This window comes from Salvelinus fontinalis, chromosome 26 (assembly GCF_029448725.1).
Source record: "Salvelinus fontinalis isolate EN_2023a chromosome 26, ASM2944872v1, whole genome shotgun sequence".
Taxonomy (NCBI): Eukaryota; Metazoa; Chordata; class Actinopteri; order Salmoniformes; family Salmonidae; genus Salvelinus; species Salvelinus fontinalis.
This window is the reverse complement of record NC_074690.1, coordinates 14,168,742-14,186,768: the sequence shown is the minus strand read 5'-3', so window position 1 is coordinate 14,186,768 and position 18,027 is coordinate 14,168,742. Positions and strand designations below refer to the sequence as shown.

Here is an 18,027-nt window from a genome sequence, read left to right as displayed (position 1 = left end):
CCTCCTTGCATAAAGGCGGAGGTAGAGGTCCTGCTGCTGGGTTGTTGCCCTCCTACGGCCTCCTCCACGTCTCCTGATGTACTGGCCTGTCTCCTGGTAGCGCCTCCATGCTCTGGACACTACACTGACAGACACAGCAAACCTTCTTGCCACAGCTCGCATTGATGTGCCATCCTGGATGAGCTGCACCACCTGAGCCACTTGTGTGGGTTGTAGACTCCGTCTCATGCTACCACTAGAGTGAAAGCACCGCCAGCATTCAAAAGTGACCAAAACATCAGCCAGGAAGCACAGGAACTGAGAAGTGGTCTGTGGTCACCACCTGCAGAATCACTCCTTTATTGGGGGTGTCTTGCTAATTGCCTATAATTTCCACCTTTTGTCTATTCCATTTGCACAACAGCATGTGAAATTTATTGTCAATCAGTGTTGCTTCCTAAGTGGACAGTTTGATTTCACAGAAGTGTGATTGACTTGGAGTTACATTGTGTTGTTTAAGTGTTCCCTTTATTTTTTTGAGCAGTGTATAAGAACTGGAAGCTACCATGGACGGCTACATTTCAGGTGTGGAGGTGGGTCCTTGTATTTTCCAGCACGTCACTGTGCTCCTCTTTCACTCATCTGCCTTTTTATTCTGTCACACCCCAGCGGGGCCCTTTGGGCCTTACCTGCTGATCCTTTTCCCAAATATAGTGTTGGACAGCACGCATTCTTGTCCCAGGCAAGGTGTTACGCTGCCTTATCCAGCCTATGTAGCTGTGAAAACCTAAATAAATAATTAGCCGATACACAAAAAAGTGGATAACAAATATTCAGATGCATAACAAGTTACCTTCTTTGTTTATGATCTGTGGAGTTATAGACTGCATTGGTCACAGTCCCAAAGCCAGCCCTCGGTAAAGCTCTATCCAGTAGTAGATCTTGGGAAACTGGGACTATCCCAAACTTCAACAAGTGAAGGTGTGCAGCAACCAATCAAAGATAAGTGGGCGTCGTAGGGGGCTGACTTCCTGCTGTCCATCAAGTCTGAGTAGAAACTATCTGTTTTTATTTTTTGTCTTTGACTGACTAGAACATTGTAGAACATTGACTGACTTGAATTTTGATTTGTTAAACTTTATAAAGTGTATGAAAATAAATCCGAATGAATATCAAGGGAGAAAAAGTGATTAAGTAAAATGTATTCAATTATTATTGATTGTCACAGGGAATGTCATGTGCCCAACACAGCATGTCTACTACACCTACTGTACAGTTAAGGTGATTGAAAATGAATAATTGCCATTGAAAATGAATAATTGCCATTAAAAAAAAGAACAAGATATAACATTTACAAACACAATGTACGCACCAGTCAGTGTTTACTGGGCCTGGCTAGCACCATTTTGGGACCTCATCAGTGCCAGCCACTCTTCCACAATTTGGCCGCCAGAGGTAGCGGCACAGAATCGCACAGTTCCATTCAGTGTCCAAATTCACAAGTTTTAGGCTTGCCACATTTAGAACAGTTGTATCCTTCATACGGCTTGTGCGCCCTGACTTTATTTCCAGCCTCTTCCTCCTCCTCCATTCGGTGGTCCTGGAGACCTTGGGTCCACCAGCAGGAAGGGGCAGAGGAGTGCAGGTCTTGAAAGACTGGAGTTATAGGAAGGGAGGTGGTAGGCAGACTGGGTGACAGTGGCTGCCCTGCCACGCTGTGTAGCCTGCCCCGTTCTGTCCTCTGGAAGTTGGTACAGTAGGTGCTGCTGGTTGACGGGGCTGGCAGCGGTGGTGTGCTCCTGACTGCAGCGTGGAAGGTGCCTGAATCCTCTGGTGAAGGGTCACTCTCGCCATGGAGGACATCCTATTGTTGTACCTGTGTGATAATTGTTTTCAGTAACACTGTGTCAAGGTCAACTTGTTGAACTCGAGCAGTTGCAGCGTTGTGTGGATCTTCAGGTTTGGGCTGCTCAGCACCATGTTCCCAAGCACAGTCTTGCCAGCAGGGTGTTTGTGGCACAACTCAATGAAAATGGCCTCTACTGTCCTGCTGGTGTTGGGCCACTGAGCAGGTCCAGAGCCTTGCCCAAGCAGGGAGCTGGATGAAAAAGGGAAACATCATGTTAATGAGAAATACACTCATGGCTTTGTGTGAAGTGAGTTAGTGAGATTAGAACAATGTCCAGCACGTACCATTTCATACTCTCTTCCCCCTTCACGGTTGAGGTCTTTGAATTTTTGAAGCGCCCCTGCAGGACTCTGTTCCGGGAACCTCTCGGGGTAGGAGACAGCCGCCTTATCTCTCTCTGGAAGATTTTCCCAGAGAGCCATGATCTCCTATGTGCCTATTGGAGATCCATGGCCCCTCCAGCAGCCTCACCAGACTCTTGTCCAGGTAATCACCAACCCCATCAATTCCTATGTACTCCTGGAAATAGAGTAATGGGGAAGGGTTGGATTAATAGTTATGAATGGAAAGAAACTTAAGCAATCCGAGCTGTTTAGGATGTAGACTAGTGATCAAAAGTTGTGGAACACCTACTCATTCAAGGATTTCTCTTTATTTTTACTATTTTCTACATTGTAGAATAATAGTGAAGACATCAACTATGAAATAACACACGGAGTCATGTATTAACCAAAAAAGTACACTGCACAAAAAAATAACGGGAACACTAAAATAACACATCCTAGATCTGAATGAATTAAATATTCTTATTAAATACCTTTTTCTTTACATAGTTGAATGTGCTGACAAAGTCACACAAAAATTATCAATGTAAATCAAATTTATCAACCCATGGAGGTCTGGATTTGGAGTCACACTCAAAATTAAAGTGGAAAACCACACTACAGGCTGATCCAACTTTGATGTAATGTCCTTAAAACAAGTCAAAATGAGGCTCAGTAGTGTGTGTGGCCTCCACGTGCCTGTATGACCTCCCTACAACGCCTGGGCATGCTCCTGATGAGGTGGGGGCTTGTCTCCTGATGGATCTCCTCCCAGACCTGGACTAAAGCATCCGCCAACTCCTGGATAGTCTGTGGTGCAACGTGGCGTTGGTGGATGGAGCGAGACATGATGTCCCAGATGTGCTCAATTGGATTCAGGTCTGGGGAACGGACGGGCCAGTCCATAGCATCAATGCCTTCCTCTTGCAGGAACTGCTGACACACTCCAGCCAAATGAGGTCTAGATTGTCTTGCATTAGGAGGAACCCAGGGCCAAGCGCACCAGCATATGGTCTCACAAGGGGTCTGAGGATCTCATCTCGGTACCTAATGGCAGTCAGGCTATCTCTGGCGAGCACATGGAGGGCTGTGCGGCCCCACAAAGAAATGCCACCCCACACCCACCGCCAAACCGGTCATGCTGGAGGATGTTGCAGGCAGCAGAACGTTCTCCATGGCGTCTCCAGACTGTCACGTCTGTCACATGTGCGTGTGAACTTGCTTTCATCTGTGAAGAGCACAGGGTGCCAGTGGCGAATTTGCCAATCTTGGTGTTCTCTGGCAAATGCCAAACGTCCTACACGGTGTTGGGCTGTAAGCACAACCCCCACCTGTGGACGTCGGGCCCTCATACCACCCTCATGGAGTCTGTTTCTGACCGTTTGAGCAGACATACTGCTGGAGGTCATTTTGCAGGGCTCTGGCAGTGCTCCTCCTTGCACAAAGGCGGAGGTAGCGGTCCTGCTGCTGGGTTGTTGCCCTCCTATGGCCTCCTCCACGTCTCCTGATGTACTGGCCTGTCTCTTGGTAGCGCCTCCATGCTCTGGACACTACGCTGACAGACACGGCAAACCTTCTTGCCACAGCTCGCATTGATGTGCCATCCTGGATGAGCTGCACTACCTGAGCCACTTGTGTGGGTTGTAGACTCCGTCTCATGCTACCACTAGAGTGAAAGCACAGCCAGCATTCAAAAGTGACCAAAACATCAGCCAGGAAGCATAGGAACTGAGAAGTGGTCTGTGGTCACCACCTGCAGAACCACTCCTTTATTGGGGGTGTCTTGCTAATTGCCTATAATTGCCACCTTTTGTCTATTCCATTTGCACAACAGCATGTGAAATTTATTGTCAACCAGTGTTGCTTCCTAAGTGGACAGTTTGATTTCACAGAAGTGTGATTGACTTGGAGTTACATTGTGTTGTTTAAGTGTTCCCTTTATTTTTTTGAGCAGTGTATATACTGAGATCAAGTGACACTTATGTAACTTCTGAAGGTAATTGGTTGCGCCAGATTTTATTTAGGGGCTTCATAGCAAAGGGGGTGAATATATGCACGCACTACTTTTCCATTTTTTAAATTTCACTTTTGGACAAATTTTTTTGTATGTCCATTACATGAAATCCAAATAACAGGTTGTAATGCAACAAAATAGGAAAAACGCCAAGGGGAGTGAATACTTTTGCAAGGCACTATTTTTGACCTGAATTCATTTTCTTTCTCCTTTACAGCATCAGTATCTCCTTTCATGTCTTTAGAGCTTGTTGTTGGGAAATACTCTGAAAGTTTTGTTAATGACATGATGTAATACTGTCTGTCAACTCGTGGGGATCCTTGCACCTCCCAGTCTGTGACTTAAAAGCAATCCTTGAGCTCCTCCCCTCACCTGAATGGATGTTTCTACAGACTTTTCACATTTCACCTGCTGCCTGTATCTCGGTAGGAGATGAATAACGTTAGTGTGATTTCCCGATGGGTGCTCTGCACACTGCTTTGTATGTGTCCTCTACGTTGCCATAACACTGATCCAGGATGTGAATTGGACAGGTGACCTACTGTTGCAGAGTGGGGAGGTGCGCGGGGAGGGAGAGCGTATTAAAATCCCCAAGCACAAATACTGGCTGGTCAGTTGATTGTGAAAACGCAGCATTGAAAGTCTCACCCTGTCAGCAGCTTCCTTATTGTCAGGTGTCAGGTGTAATTATGTGTAAATATCAAACATATATGTTTATTTTGAATAATGTGTATATAAACTATGTAAATAATACAAATTATTTGATTTATGTAAATTCCATGAATACTGTATATGTCTATATACAGTATTCATAGACCAGAGAAACGGTAATTTGTCCGAACTTGCGTGGTAGATACAATTAGAATCTCAGTCTCTGAACACTTGTTCAATCACATTACACTGCGTGGCCCAAGTATGATCTATAAAGATACATAGTCCCCCGCCTATTGATTTGTGTGACGTTGTTTTGTCTCCATCTGCTCGAATGACAGTATATCCATCAATATTGTCCTGCTTGTAAGAAATTGTAATAGATACTGGAAACTTGTAATAACAACTTCTCAACATAAGCTATCTTTTATACAAAATGCACACACCCCCTCTTTCCCTTGGACATATGCTGGTCTCATTAGACACCAACCACCGACACACACAACTCCCCTCCCCCATGACAACCACCGACACACACAACTCCCCTCCCCCATGACAACCACAGACACACACAACTCAAGGTTGGAGCACAAGAAAAAGAACTGTGAGAAGAACCAATGGAACGTCGACACCAGGCCTGATCAGGACTACCCACGACCCAGATCGACCAATCAGAAGGCCAGACTACCAGATCAACCTACTTCATTCAATGCATATATAAGCTGTACAATGTGTGGAGCACTCCCTTTTCCGACGATTCCATACGAATCAGACAGAAGGGGCCGTGCTGCACGATTTACTAAGATATTTTTTACATGTGATTAAACGGCCTTATTATACAAATATCCACCTCGTCCTATGTCTCCGCTTGATCTCCTGTCTCCAGTAAACGTTTTATCAACATGCTTGAGCCACGTTTCTGTAAAGCAGATTAAATTACTTCTCCTAAATTCCTCTTCAAATTTAGCCCTTGCCGCTAACTCATCCAGTTTGTTATTTAATGACCCCACATCGAAGCGGGTGACGTCTGCCCTGCCGCCGTAATCTGTTCCTGATACCAGCTCTTGGAACGGAACATCGAACAAACAAACAGAATCAATAACGCACCAGCAAACATTGTACTTCCAAGTTTGACAGACACTACCGTTCAAAAGCTTGAGGTCACTTAGAAATGTTGACAAGGGTCACCAACTACTTGATTGGTGAATGTCAACTGCTAGCTGATAGATTATGAATGAGTGCCTTATATCACATTTCAGGTATGACCCAGATGCAGACAGTGTCGAAGTAACATGTATTTCTACGTTTGTTTTGCCCAATAGTTGCGCACGTTTCGTTTGTTGTTAAACAACCAACCCGTCATCGAATCTAAAAATAAAAAGATCACCTATTAGAAAGACAAAACCCAAAGCAGACATATGATCACAGTGACTGATAAATACTGAATTGACAATGTGTGAACACAGGCTGGCCATAGGGACCAGACCATAAGTTCATTATGTTACCTATAAAAACCTGGTAGTGATCTACGGCCACAGGCAGAACTGGCTGCCCAGAGATGAGACTGTGGGCACTCTGCCCTGAGAGAAGTAGAAACAGAGCTGCAATCATTTTACACTGCAAGACATATATGCAGACATACAGGCAATTTTCTTACCCAAATTTTAAAACATTGCTAAGACAAAGAAAATCCAATAACATCCTTATTTCATTTGTTTTTTATTTGATGCAATCATTTTTCACCCCTCATACTGGTTAAATTAGAGTAAGCTTTACTTTCAACAGTAATATTATTTCGTAAACGTACAACATTGAAATAAGCGGTGGGGTAATCCATGTGAATCTTAAGTAGCAGACTGTTCTCACTATCTTTAAATATATGTGGAGAATCAGCAAAGAAGGGTACGTTTAGATAAATATTCTGTGTGAATTACGATAATATAAGGGATTAAAAATTTGAAAACGTATTTTTGAGACAATTGCATTGTGTTAAATTCCAACAGGCTACATTATAAATCCAAAGACAGAAGTGCTTTATAAGGACTGCCTCTGACCGTCAGTGCTGGACACGTACTTTCATTAGTTATCAGAAACAGCCGAGGCATCCAGTCTGAAGGTCTTCTTTGGCACGTAAGGCTAAAGGTGAACTCACTCCATGTTGAAGTTTTGAACACTTGTCATGTCGGATGTCATCTTGCTGAAAATTATATTCATATAAAAACAATGATTTTGCCAGGAGAAAAAGTTTATGAAATTAGAATTGAACAAAATGTGTATTTTTGAAGTAGACGTTTTCTTTCTATGTTTTGAAGCGTATTACCTTCACATCTTTGTGGATAACACAGTCAATGTAGGGGGCAGTGCTGTCATGGAAGTCTTTGCTGCAAACAACACAGTTTATAAAAGGCTGCAGAGACAGAGAAAGCACATTAAGTAAAAATGTATAGACGTGGTAAATATTTTTTTAACATTTAACCTTTATTTAACTAGGCAAGTCAGTTGAACAAATTCTTATTTACAATGACGGCCAAACCCGGACAATGCTGGGCCAATTGTGCGCCGCCCTATGGGACTCCCAATCACGGCCGGATGTGATACAACCTGGGTTCAAACCAGGGACTGTAGTGACACCGCTGCACCACATGGGAGCCCTAAATACTAAACACTGAATTCCTGCATTTGGACATGGGTGAGCTTGTACTGACCTCCTTCATATTCCAGAGTCGAGGTCAATTCAATATTTTAACTGAAATCTACACCTCTTCAGCTTCATTATCTACAAATCAGAAATGATCACAGAAGGCTACAACTCTAATCACACACATGGAGGATCTGAACTACTGCCGTGAAGCACTGCTCTAAACCAGAGCATGCAGTCCAATGTATCCTTATCCTTTACAAGAAAACTATTTCAAATAGTATGTGGATATTTAAGACACACAGCTATGGCATGTTGCCAAGCGATAAGAGGATATAAGACACATGGAGGTTCTGAACTACTCACCCTTCTGGATTTAAAGCCACATTCAGGGCGATGTTTATGTTCACTGTCACTACTGGCCTTAGAGCAAACTGTTGCTTTCAAGAACAAGTTGATTTTATATTCCCGAGCGTTGATCTGTAGACAAAGATGGAAGGAGACATTTTTTTTTTTTTTTTATGATAAACAGTGAATCACACAATTTAAATCTTACCTCAGATTGTCCAAGAACTTGCAAAAAATTGAGGTGCTCTTTTCGATTGTTCTGAAACTCACTATTCTTATTTGCATATCTTATAGCCATGTCAACATGTTTCTTGTCAACCTCCCTCAACATATCATAGTTGCTCTGTCCGTTAGCTATAACCAGCAAGGCTGCTGACGTGACCAGCAGAACATTCATGAGGCCACTCATCTCGATCTCAACACTGGACAGTTAGACACAATGCTAATAGGTATATATGTACATGCAGATCAAACATTAACTTTGGTTCAAGGACTTTCACTCAAGTTCATTGGATCTTGGTCCTCTGCAGAGCAAATAAAGAGACATTTGGTTTGGATGCTTCATATGTTGTCTTGTTAAAGTCCAGTGAACATATTTTCATGAGCGCACGCCAAAACCATAGTGTTAACACAACATGCTGACTACACTGGGCACGCGCTTGCGTCCGCGTGTTGATTTTGTCCATCCACACCAAACGCGATCAGGACATGCAGGTTGAAATATCAAAACAAACTCTGAATCAATAACATTACTTTGGGGGAGGGACAATGTTGTTAGAGCCTTCTTGCCACTTTACAATTTTTTTTAGTAGTTGCACTTTCAGACGTCCCTTGTTTCTTCCTATTTACTTCAGCTCTTACACAAGGCTGTGTACAAATGCCTCATCCTTCAAGGTAGCAGCAGAAAGGATTGGCTTCCTGACAACCGCAAGCAGCTCTTCATCCACATCTTGATGTCCCGTGTGTCCCGTGTGGCTCAGTTGGTAGAGCATGGCGCTTGCAACGCCAGGGTTGTGGGTTCAATTCCCACGGGGGGACCAGGATGAATATGTATGAACTTTCCAATTTGTAAGTCGCTCTGGATAAGAGCGTCTGCTAAATGACTAAAATGCATGACTAAAATGTTGATGGTTGACCTTGTTTTATTTTTCTTGGCTGCCAGTCTTCAGCCGTGTCTGTTAGTGGTTGGTCTTGACTGTTGTTCAGGTGTCTGAAGCACAGGGTCAACATGTCGTCGGGCTCCACAGGTTATGGATGGAGGCAAATTAGTATTTTCAAGGCTGAGGTTGCCTTTTGAGCTGAAAATAGGTCAACATGTTAATGAAAAGTCAAATGTGTTTAAGTAAACTTTAGAAAACTTTTAATCATTTCTCAAATCTGGGCCACAAAGTCTAACAATGCTGGTTTTCATCATTGATCTGTGTCGCTTGTCTCCACCCCCCTCAAGGTGTCGCCTATTATCCCCTGTGTATTTATACCGGTGTTGCCAGTTCGTTTTGTTTGTAAAACCTACCAGCGTTTGTTCCCCTGCTCCTTCCTAGTTTTGACCGTTCTGCCTGCCCTGACCCTGCCTGCCGTTCTGTACCTTTCCCCACCTCACTGGATTACTGACCACCCCTGTATTAGAAATAAATGTTTCTTCGACTCTGGGTCATACCTGAAATGTGATATAAGGCACTGATTCATAATCTATAAGCCAGCAGTTGACATTCACCAATCAAGTAGTTACTTAGGTCGAAAATAAAGCCAGCAATACTGCAAAACCTTGAGGTTCGGAATTCAGTGCGATCAATTCAAATGAACAGTACCAGTCAAAAGTTTGGACATACCTACGAGGGTTTTTCTTAAATTGTACTATTTTCTACATTGTAGAATAATAGATATCAAAACTATGGAATCATATAGTAACCAAAAAAGTGTTAAAACAGATTCTTCAAAGTAGCCACCCCTTTGCATTCTCTCAACCAGACTGGTGTTTTACGGGTATTATTTAATGAAGCTGGCAGTTGAAGACTTGTGAGGCGTCGGTTTATCAAACTAGACACTAATGTACTTGTCGTCTTCCTCAGTTGTGCACCGGGGACACCCACTCTTTCTATTCTGGCTAGAGCCAGTTTGCGCTGTTCTGTTAAGGGAGTAGTGCACAGCGTTGTTCGAGATCTTCAGTTTCTTGGCAATTTCTCACATGGAATAGCCTGATGAGTTTCAGAAGACTTTGTTCCTGGCCACTTGAGCCTGTAATCGAACCCACAAATGCTGATGCTCCAGAAACGCAACTAGTCTAAAGAAGGACAGTTTTATTGCTTCTTTAAATCAGCACAACAGTTTTCAGCTGTGCTAACATAATTGCAAAAGGGTTTTCTAATGCTCAATTAGCCTTTTAAAATGATACACTTCACTCTTGTCCTGCTGCAGTAGAACAGTACCAGCACCTCTGGCACTAGCATCTACCTCAAGTTTAAAAGTTTGTTTAAAATCCGGAGCCGCAAGTACAGGGGTATTACGAGTGATTTAGCAGATTCAAAAGCTACCTGACAATCAGGGGACCACTCAAACGCTCTAGCCGGACTCAGAAAATCGGTCGTGTTAGGCTATAAAAATGGTATAAAAATTGATTTTATCGAACAAAACGACCATTTATTGTGTAGATTGTACATAATCTATTGCCAAAAGAATATCTTCAAAGGCAATTGATTATTTTATTGCTATTTCCGACTTTCGTGACACTAATGCTTGGTTGGAAAATGCTAGTAATACTTGTGTGCAGGGCGCTGTCCTCAGATAATCGCATTGTATGCTTTCGCCGTAAAGCCTTTTTGAAATCAGACACAGCGGCTGGATTAACAAGAAGTTAAGCTTTTAAAGGATGTAAGATACATGTATTTACAAGAATGTTTAATATTACAAATGGTGGATTTAGAATTTTAGCACTCTGCTATTTCACCGGATGTTGGCCAGGTGGAACGCTACCGTCCCACCTATCCTAGAGAAGTTAAGGGAGGGGTTGTTGTCCTGGCACCACACGGCCAGGTCTCTGACCTCCTCCCTATAAGGTGGCCATGCGTGAACAGGGAGTACAGGATGGGACTGAGCACGGACCCCTGAGGGGCCCCTATATTGAGGATCAGCGTGGCGGATGTGTTGTTACCTACTCTTACCACCTGGGGGTGGCCCGTCAGGAAGTCCAGGATCCAGTTGCAGAGGGAGGTGTTTAGTCCCAAGGTCCTTAGCTTGGTGATGAGCTTATCCCCAACACTATGGAGTTGAACGCTGAACTGTAGTCAAATAATAGCATTCTCACGTAGGTGTTCCTTTTGTTCAGGTGGGAAACGGCAGTGTGGAGTGCAATAGAGATTGCATCATCGGGGCCTCCCGGGTGGCGCAGTGGTCTAGAGCACTGCATCGCAGTGCTAACTGCGCCACCAGAGTCTCTGGGTTCGCGCCCAGGCTCTGTCTCAGCCGGCCGCGACCGGGAGGTCCGTGGGGCGGCGCACAATTGGCATAGCGTCGTCCGGGGTAGGGAGGGTTTGGCCGGTAGGGATATCCTTGTCGCATCGCGCTCCAGCGACTCCTGTGGCGGGCCGGGCGCAGTGCGCGCCAACCAAGGGGGCCAGGTACACGGTGTTTCCTCCGACACATTGGTGCGGCTGGCTTCCGGGTTGGAGGCGCGCTGTGTTAAGAAGCAGTACGGCTGGTTGGGTTGTGCTTCGGAGGACGCATGGCTTTCGACCTTCGTCTCTCCCGAGCCCGTACGGGAGTTGTAGCGATGAGACAAGGTAGTAATTACTAGCGATTGGATACCACGAAAAAATTGGGGAGAAAATGGGATAAAAAATAAATAAATAAATAAAAAAAGAGATTGCATCATCTGTGGATCTTTTGTTGCAGTATGCAAATTGGAGTGAGTCTATGGTTTCTGAGATAATGGTGTTGTGAGCCATGACCAGCCTTTCAAAGCACTTCATGGCAGACGTGAGTGCTACGGGTCGGTAGTCATTTAGGCAGGTTACCTTAGTGTTCTTGGGCACAGGTACTATGTTGGTATTACAGACTCGGATAGGGAGAGGTTGAAAATGTCAGTGAAGACATTTGCCAGATGGTCAGCGCATGCTCACAGTACACATCCTGGTAATCCTTCTGGCCCTGCGAATTCTGACCTGTTTAAAGGTCTTACTCACATCGGCTGCGGAGAGCACAGTCTTACGGAACCGCTGGTGCTCTCATGCATGTTTCAGTGTTATTTGCCTCGAAGCAGTTTAGCTCGTCTGGTAGGCTCCTATCACTGGGCAGCTCTCTTTGTAGTCTGTAATGGTTTGCAAGCCCTGCCACATCCGACGAGCGTCGGAGTCGGTGTAGTACGAATCGAGCTTAGTGTTGTATTGACACTTTGCCTTTTTGATGGTTTGTCGGAGGGCATAGTGGGATTTCTTATAAGCTTCCGGGTTAGAGTCCCGCTCCTTAAAAGCGGAAGCTCTAGCCTTTAGCTCAGTGCGGATGTTGCCTGTGATCCATGGCTTGTGGTTGGGGTATGTACGTACAGTCACTGTGGGGACCACGTCATCGATGAAGACAATGACTGATGTGGTGTACTCCTCAATGCCATCGGAGGAATCGCAGAACATATTCCAATCTGTGCTAGTAAAACAGTCCTGTAGCTTAGCATCTGCTTCAACTGACCACTTTTCTTATTGATCTAATCACTGGTGTTTCCTGCTTTAATTTTTGCTTGTAAGGAGGAATCAGGATATAATTACGGTCAGATTTGCCAAATGGAGGGTGAGCTTTGCATGCATCTCTGTGTAGAGTAAAGGTGGTCCAGAGCCCCCTCCCCATGGTTGCACATTTAAAATGCTGATAGAATTTGGTGAAACGGATTTGAGCTTCCCTGCATTAAATTCCCCGGCTTCTAGGTGAGCGTTTACCTTAATTAATCTGACTGTTATTTATTGAATCCACTGTTTAATTGTTACCCGATTTTTAAATGAATCATGTAACAATTAACTCATTAGGTATCACGCTGTCACAAGGAGTGGACCAAGATGCAGCGTGGTATGTTTTCCATCCTCTTTATTTTGAAGAGAAACTCAAAGAAAAAACAATAAAACGTGAAGCTACAATAGTGCTCACAGGCAACTATACATAATCAAGATCCCACAAAGCACAATGGGGAAATGGCTGCCAAAATATGATCCCCAATCAGAGACAACGATAAACAGCTGCCTCTGATTGGGAACCATACCAGGCAAACATAGATATATAAATCACCTAGATAACCCACCCGTCACACCCCGACTTAACCAACATAGAGAATAGAACGCTCTCTATGGTCAGGGCGACACACGCCTGCTCCCGCTCTCTCCCCATGGCGCCAGGCACTACGCACACCTGCTTCCCTCGTCACTCGCATCAGCAAATAATTGGACTCAATCTCCTGTTTTTATTACCTCCCCTATATTTGTCTGTTCCCTGCTACTGCATGAATTATATTATGTCCTTGTGCTGACGCTGTTCTGTCATTTCCAAATTAAATGTTGACTCTCCGTATCTGCTTCTCATTTTCAGTGTCGGTCTTTACAGAATGCAGCAGCGGCGAGTGCTGGCTTTTTGGTTGGTGGTGACATCGGGTCCAGGGGGCTACCGCCGATGGAGCTGGGGGTGGCTTAGCTAGATTGTCGGGCTTCCATGCCCTAGCCGGCTGAAGAGGTTTCCTGGGCCTGGTTGGCTCGGCAGGTGCCCATCCCGGCTCGGCAGGTGCCCATCCCAAGTCAGGACTCAGCCGGATTGTCAAGTATTTACGCCTCAGCTGGCTCACCAGTTTCCCACGTCCCAGCGAGATTGCCATGCTGTCGCACCTCAACCGGATCTCCAGGCTCCCACGCCCCAGCCGGCTGGTCCGTCAGGCTCGTCCAGGTGGCACCCCTAGAAGGGGTAGGTACTGTCATGCCTGCTCCCGCTCCCACCCCCTGGTGCTCGAGGGCGCTAGGCTGCCCAGCACTGGGCACTCCTGCCACCATCGTTACGCACACCTGCTTCCCTCGTCACGCGCATCAGCAAATTACTGGACTCAATCACCTGTTTTATTACCTCCCCTATATTTGTCAGTTCCCCAGCTGTTCCTCGGTGCTGACGCATGTCCGTTAAATGTTGACACCCCGTACCTGCTTCTCATCTCCAGCATCGGCCCTTACATTAGGATTTGGGGCACCACCGGAAGAAGTTGTTTAAAGAGTTACCATTTCCAGAATTAAACTCGTAGGTACATCTATTACATTGATAGTCATCTTAATTATTACCTCATGCATCTGCAAAAACCCCAGACTTGCTTATGATTCAGTACTACACCAATTGGTTTAATTATTTATTTACTAGCTAACCATACACCCTTTACATGAGACAAAGGTCCCTAGTGGACTGAAGATATGACGGCTTGTTACAACATAGAGGGGGTGTGATTGTCTGAGAGGAGTTTTCCTTTCTAACTTTAGACGCGCAGCTGCAGTCTGGCAGTGTCCTGGTCAGGTAAGTAAGTTAATTTCCAGCACCTCGTGTTGAGGTTGAACGTTTTAACCACTTCAAACGTGTAGCTCTCTGCCATCACGTTTCCTGGTCTAAACGTTGATTTCTCTTCCAAGCCTTTATGCACTCCTGGTCAAAAGGGGCGTTCCGTCATGCTGGCAAGTTCTCTGACCTCACTCAGGGCGTGGCTAATTAATGTGCAAATGCTGCTGCTCCAGTTTCAACTGTTCTGCCTGCGGCTATGGAACCCTGTCCCAGACCTGCTGTTTTCAACTCTCTAGAGACAGCAGGAGCGGTAGAGATACTCTTAATGTTCAGCTATGAAAAGCCAACTGACATTTACTCCTGAGGTGCTGACTTGCTGGACTGGACACCCCTCATAGCCTGGTTCCTCTCTAGGTTTTGGCCTTTCTAGGGAGTTTTTCCCAAGCCACCGTGCTTCTACACCTGCATTGCTTGCTGTTTGGGGTTTTAGGCTAGGTTTCTGTACAGCACTTTGAGATATCAGCTGATGTAAGAAGGGCTATTATTATTGTTTTTCACTTATTCGATTAATTAAATATTTTGCCAAAATATTTCAGAAATGTCCTTTTGGGACAATATAGTAATAAACTCTAGCGCTCGTACTCCAATTGTCAGATTAACTCTAACCTTTAGAGGAATACCAACATCACAAGAGGGGAAAAATACAGGTCAGTTTTCAGCACGGCGGCTGCACAACAGGCCAAAATTTGACCTGGCGGTCAACACAACACAGTTATTCAATAATCAGTCTCGTGGAATGGTCAATCTGTCACATATAAAACAATAAATTTGGAGAGTTTCAGGTTTATTACCTTCTACTGCTAATCTGGAAATATCAAACTCAGACTTATTGCTGATTCTGCTAGTAGGATGCCATCCCCGCCAGGCCCAGATTTGCTAATATAACTTGAACATATAATATCACATTATAACATTAGATTCCTCACGGTAACACCTAGTTGATCAACTAATGCCCGACCTATATGAATCCTATTTTTATTTTTATTTTTTAAGTCCTCACGGTAACCCCTAGTTAATCAACAAACCAACTATTGCCCGACTATATGAACCTGTTAACAAGTTTTGGATTCCTCACTGTACATCTAGTCGATCAACATATCGACTAGTGCCATACTATGTGAACAAGTCTTGACCTATTATTACTCAGATATCCTTACACAATGCCTTCGATTATGCACAATTTTCACATAAAATTTAACTAATTCATACTCACTCCCAGGATTACTGATCTTAATTTAGATATGGACTATAATACAATATGCAGATTTTGATTTAACCTGTCTAGGACTGGGGTGCCGCTAGCGGCACCCCCCCCCCACCCCCACTGAAAAGGCAGAGCCGCGAAATTAAAAAAAAATATTTTTTTAAAATATTTAACTTTCACACATTAAAGTCCAATACAGCTAATGAAAGACACAGATCTTGTGAATCCAGCCAACATGTCCGATTTTTAAAATGTTTTACAGGGAAGACACAATATGTAAAGATGTAAATCTATTAGCTAAACACATTAGCATAATCCACCATCTTTTCTTTGTCCACCAACACCAGTAGCTATCACCAATTCGGCTAAACTAAGAAATTGATAGCCACTAACCAAGAAAAAACCTCCTCAGATGACAGTCTGATAACCTATCCTATACCATAAATATGTTTTGTTAGAAAAATGTGCATATTTCAGGTAGATGTCATAGTTTACAATTGCACCCACCGTCACAAATGGACTAGAATAATTACAATGAGCAACGTGTTTACCTAACTACTAATCATCAAACATTTCGTAAAAATACACAGCATACACTAATCGAAAGACACAGATCCTGTGAATACAGACAATATTTCAGATTTTCTAAGTGTCTAACAGCGAAAACACAATAAATCGTTATATTAGCATAGCACATGTGCAAACATTACCCCAGCATTGATTCTAGCCAAAGAGAGCGATAACGTAAACATCGCCAAAATATATTAATTTTTTCACTAACCTTCTCAGAATTCTTCAGATGACACTCCTGTAACATCACATTACAACATACTGTAACGGCGTTCCTCTCTCTCTTCATAAGAAGAGGAGGTGTAGTGATCGAGCCAAGACGCAGCGGGTTGTGAATACATGATTATTTATTAAATAAACAAAACAGACCAAACTAAGACGGAAACGAACTATACTTGATATAACTAACAAAATAACAAAACGATGTAGACAGACCTGAACAAACGAACTTACAAATACACGAAGCACGCCGACACAGGAACAGACTACATAAACGCACGAACAAACCGAAACAATCCCGTATGGTGTAACATTGACACAGAAACAGGAGACAATCACCCACAAACAAACAGTGAGAACACCCTACCTAAATATGACTCTTAATTAGAGGAGAACGCAAAACACCTGCCTCTAAGAGCCATACCAGGCAACCAAAACCAACATAGAAACAGATAACATAGACTGCCCACCCAAAACACATGCCCTGACCTAAACACATACAAAAACAACATAAAACAGGTCAGGACCGTTACAGAACCCCCCCCTCAAGGTGCGAACTCCGGGCGCACCAGCACAAAGTCCAGGGGAGGGTCTGGGTGGGCAGTTGACCACGGTGGTGGCTCCGGCTCTGGACGCTGTCCCCACACCACCATAGTCACTCCCCGTTTCTGTCTTCCCCTCCCAATGACCACCCTAAAACTCACATCCCCTAAATAAACGGCCAGCACCGGGACAAGGGGCAGCACCGGGACAAGGGGCAGCACCGGGACAAGGGGCAGCACCGGGACAAGGGGCAGCACCGGGACAAGGGGCAGCACCGGGACAAGGGGCAGCACCGGGACAAGGGGCAGGTCCCGGCTGATATACTCTGGCAGATCCCGGCTGTGGGACTCTGGCAGGTCTATGCAGGCCGACGGCTCTCGACGCTCATGGCAGGCCGACGGCTCTCGACGCTCATGGCAGGCCGACGGCTCTCGACGCTCATGGCAGGCCGACGGCTCTCGACGCTCATGGCAGGCCGACGGCTCTCGACGCTCATGGCAGGCCGACGGCTCTCGACGCTCATGGCAGGCCGACGGCTCTCGACGCTCATGGCAGGCCGACGGCTCTCGACGCTCATGGCAGGCCGACGGCTCTCGACGCTCATGGCAGGCCGACGGCTCTCGACGCTCATGGCAGGCCGACGGCTCTCGACGCTCATGGCAGGCCGACGGCTCTCGACGCTCATGGCAGGCCGACGGCTCTCGACGCTCATGGCAGGCCGACGGCTCTCGACGCTCATGGCAGGCCGACGGCTCTCGACGCTCATGGCAGGCCGACGGCTCTCGACGCTCATGGCAGGCCGACGGCTCTCGACGCTCATGGCAGGCCGACGGCTCTCGACGCTCATGGCAGGCCGACGGCTCTCGACGCTCATGGCAGGCCGACGGCTCTCGACGCTCATGGCAGGCCGACGGCTCTCGACGCTCATGGCAGGCCGACGGCTCTCGACGCTCATGGCAGGCCGACGGCTCTCGACGCTCATGGCAGGCCGACGGCTCTCGACGCTCATGGCAGGCCGACGGCTCTCGACGCTCATGGCAGGCCGACGGCTCTCGACGCTCATGGCAG

At 45.4% G+C, this 18,027-nt stretch overlaps 1 protein-coding gene and 1 long non-coding RNA gene across 2 annotated transcripts; both read right to left on the bottom strand.

Moving 5' to 3' along the window:
- Positions 1-1,025: 1,025 nt before the first annotated feature.
- On the bottom strand, positions 1,026-2,730 carry LOC129823684 (uncharacterized). The gene is made up of 2 exons (XR_008754666.1): positions 2,173-2,730; positions 1,026-2,077 (listed from the first exon to the last, which is right to left on the bottom strand). It is a non-coding gene; the product is annotated as an uncharacterized LOC129823684 (long non-coding RNA).
- A 3,848-nt stretch (positions 2,731-6,578) lies between these two features.
- Positions 6,579-13,876, bottom strand: LOC129824577 (uncharacterized). The gene is made up of 5 exons (XM_055884268.1): positions 13,675-13,876; positions 8,071-8,291; positions 7,881-7,994; positions 7,197-7,283; positions 6,579-7,073 (listed from the first exon to the last, which is right to left on the bottom strand). Exons 1-5 carry the CDS (start codon positions 13,874-13,876, stop codon positions 6,963-6,965), a joined length of 735 nt encoding a protein of 244 aa, XP_055740243.1. The 3' UTR covers positions 6,579-6,962.
- Between the last annotated feature and the right edge of the window lie 4,151 nt (positions 13,877-18,027).

Bases quoted from the DNA above. Each gene is read 5' to 3' on its own strand.
- LOC129824577 (XM_055884268.1), bottom strand. From the start codon at position 13,876: ATGGTGGCAGGAGTGCCCAGTGCTGGGCAGCCTAGCGCCCTCGAGCAC. The intron at 8,292-13,674 runs GTGAGCCAGCTG...ATTGTGTCTAAC, and splicing joins CGCTGGGACGTGGGAAACTG to TGTCCAGTGTTGAGATCGAG. The intron at 7,284-7,880 runs GTGAGTAGTTCA...CTGTCTCTGCAG, and splicing joins GTGGCTTTAAATCCAGAAGG to CCTTTTATAAACTGTGTTGT.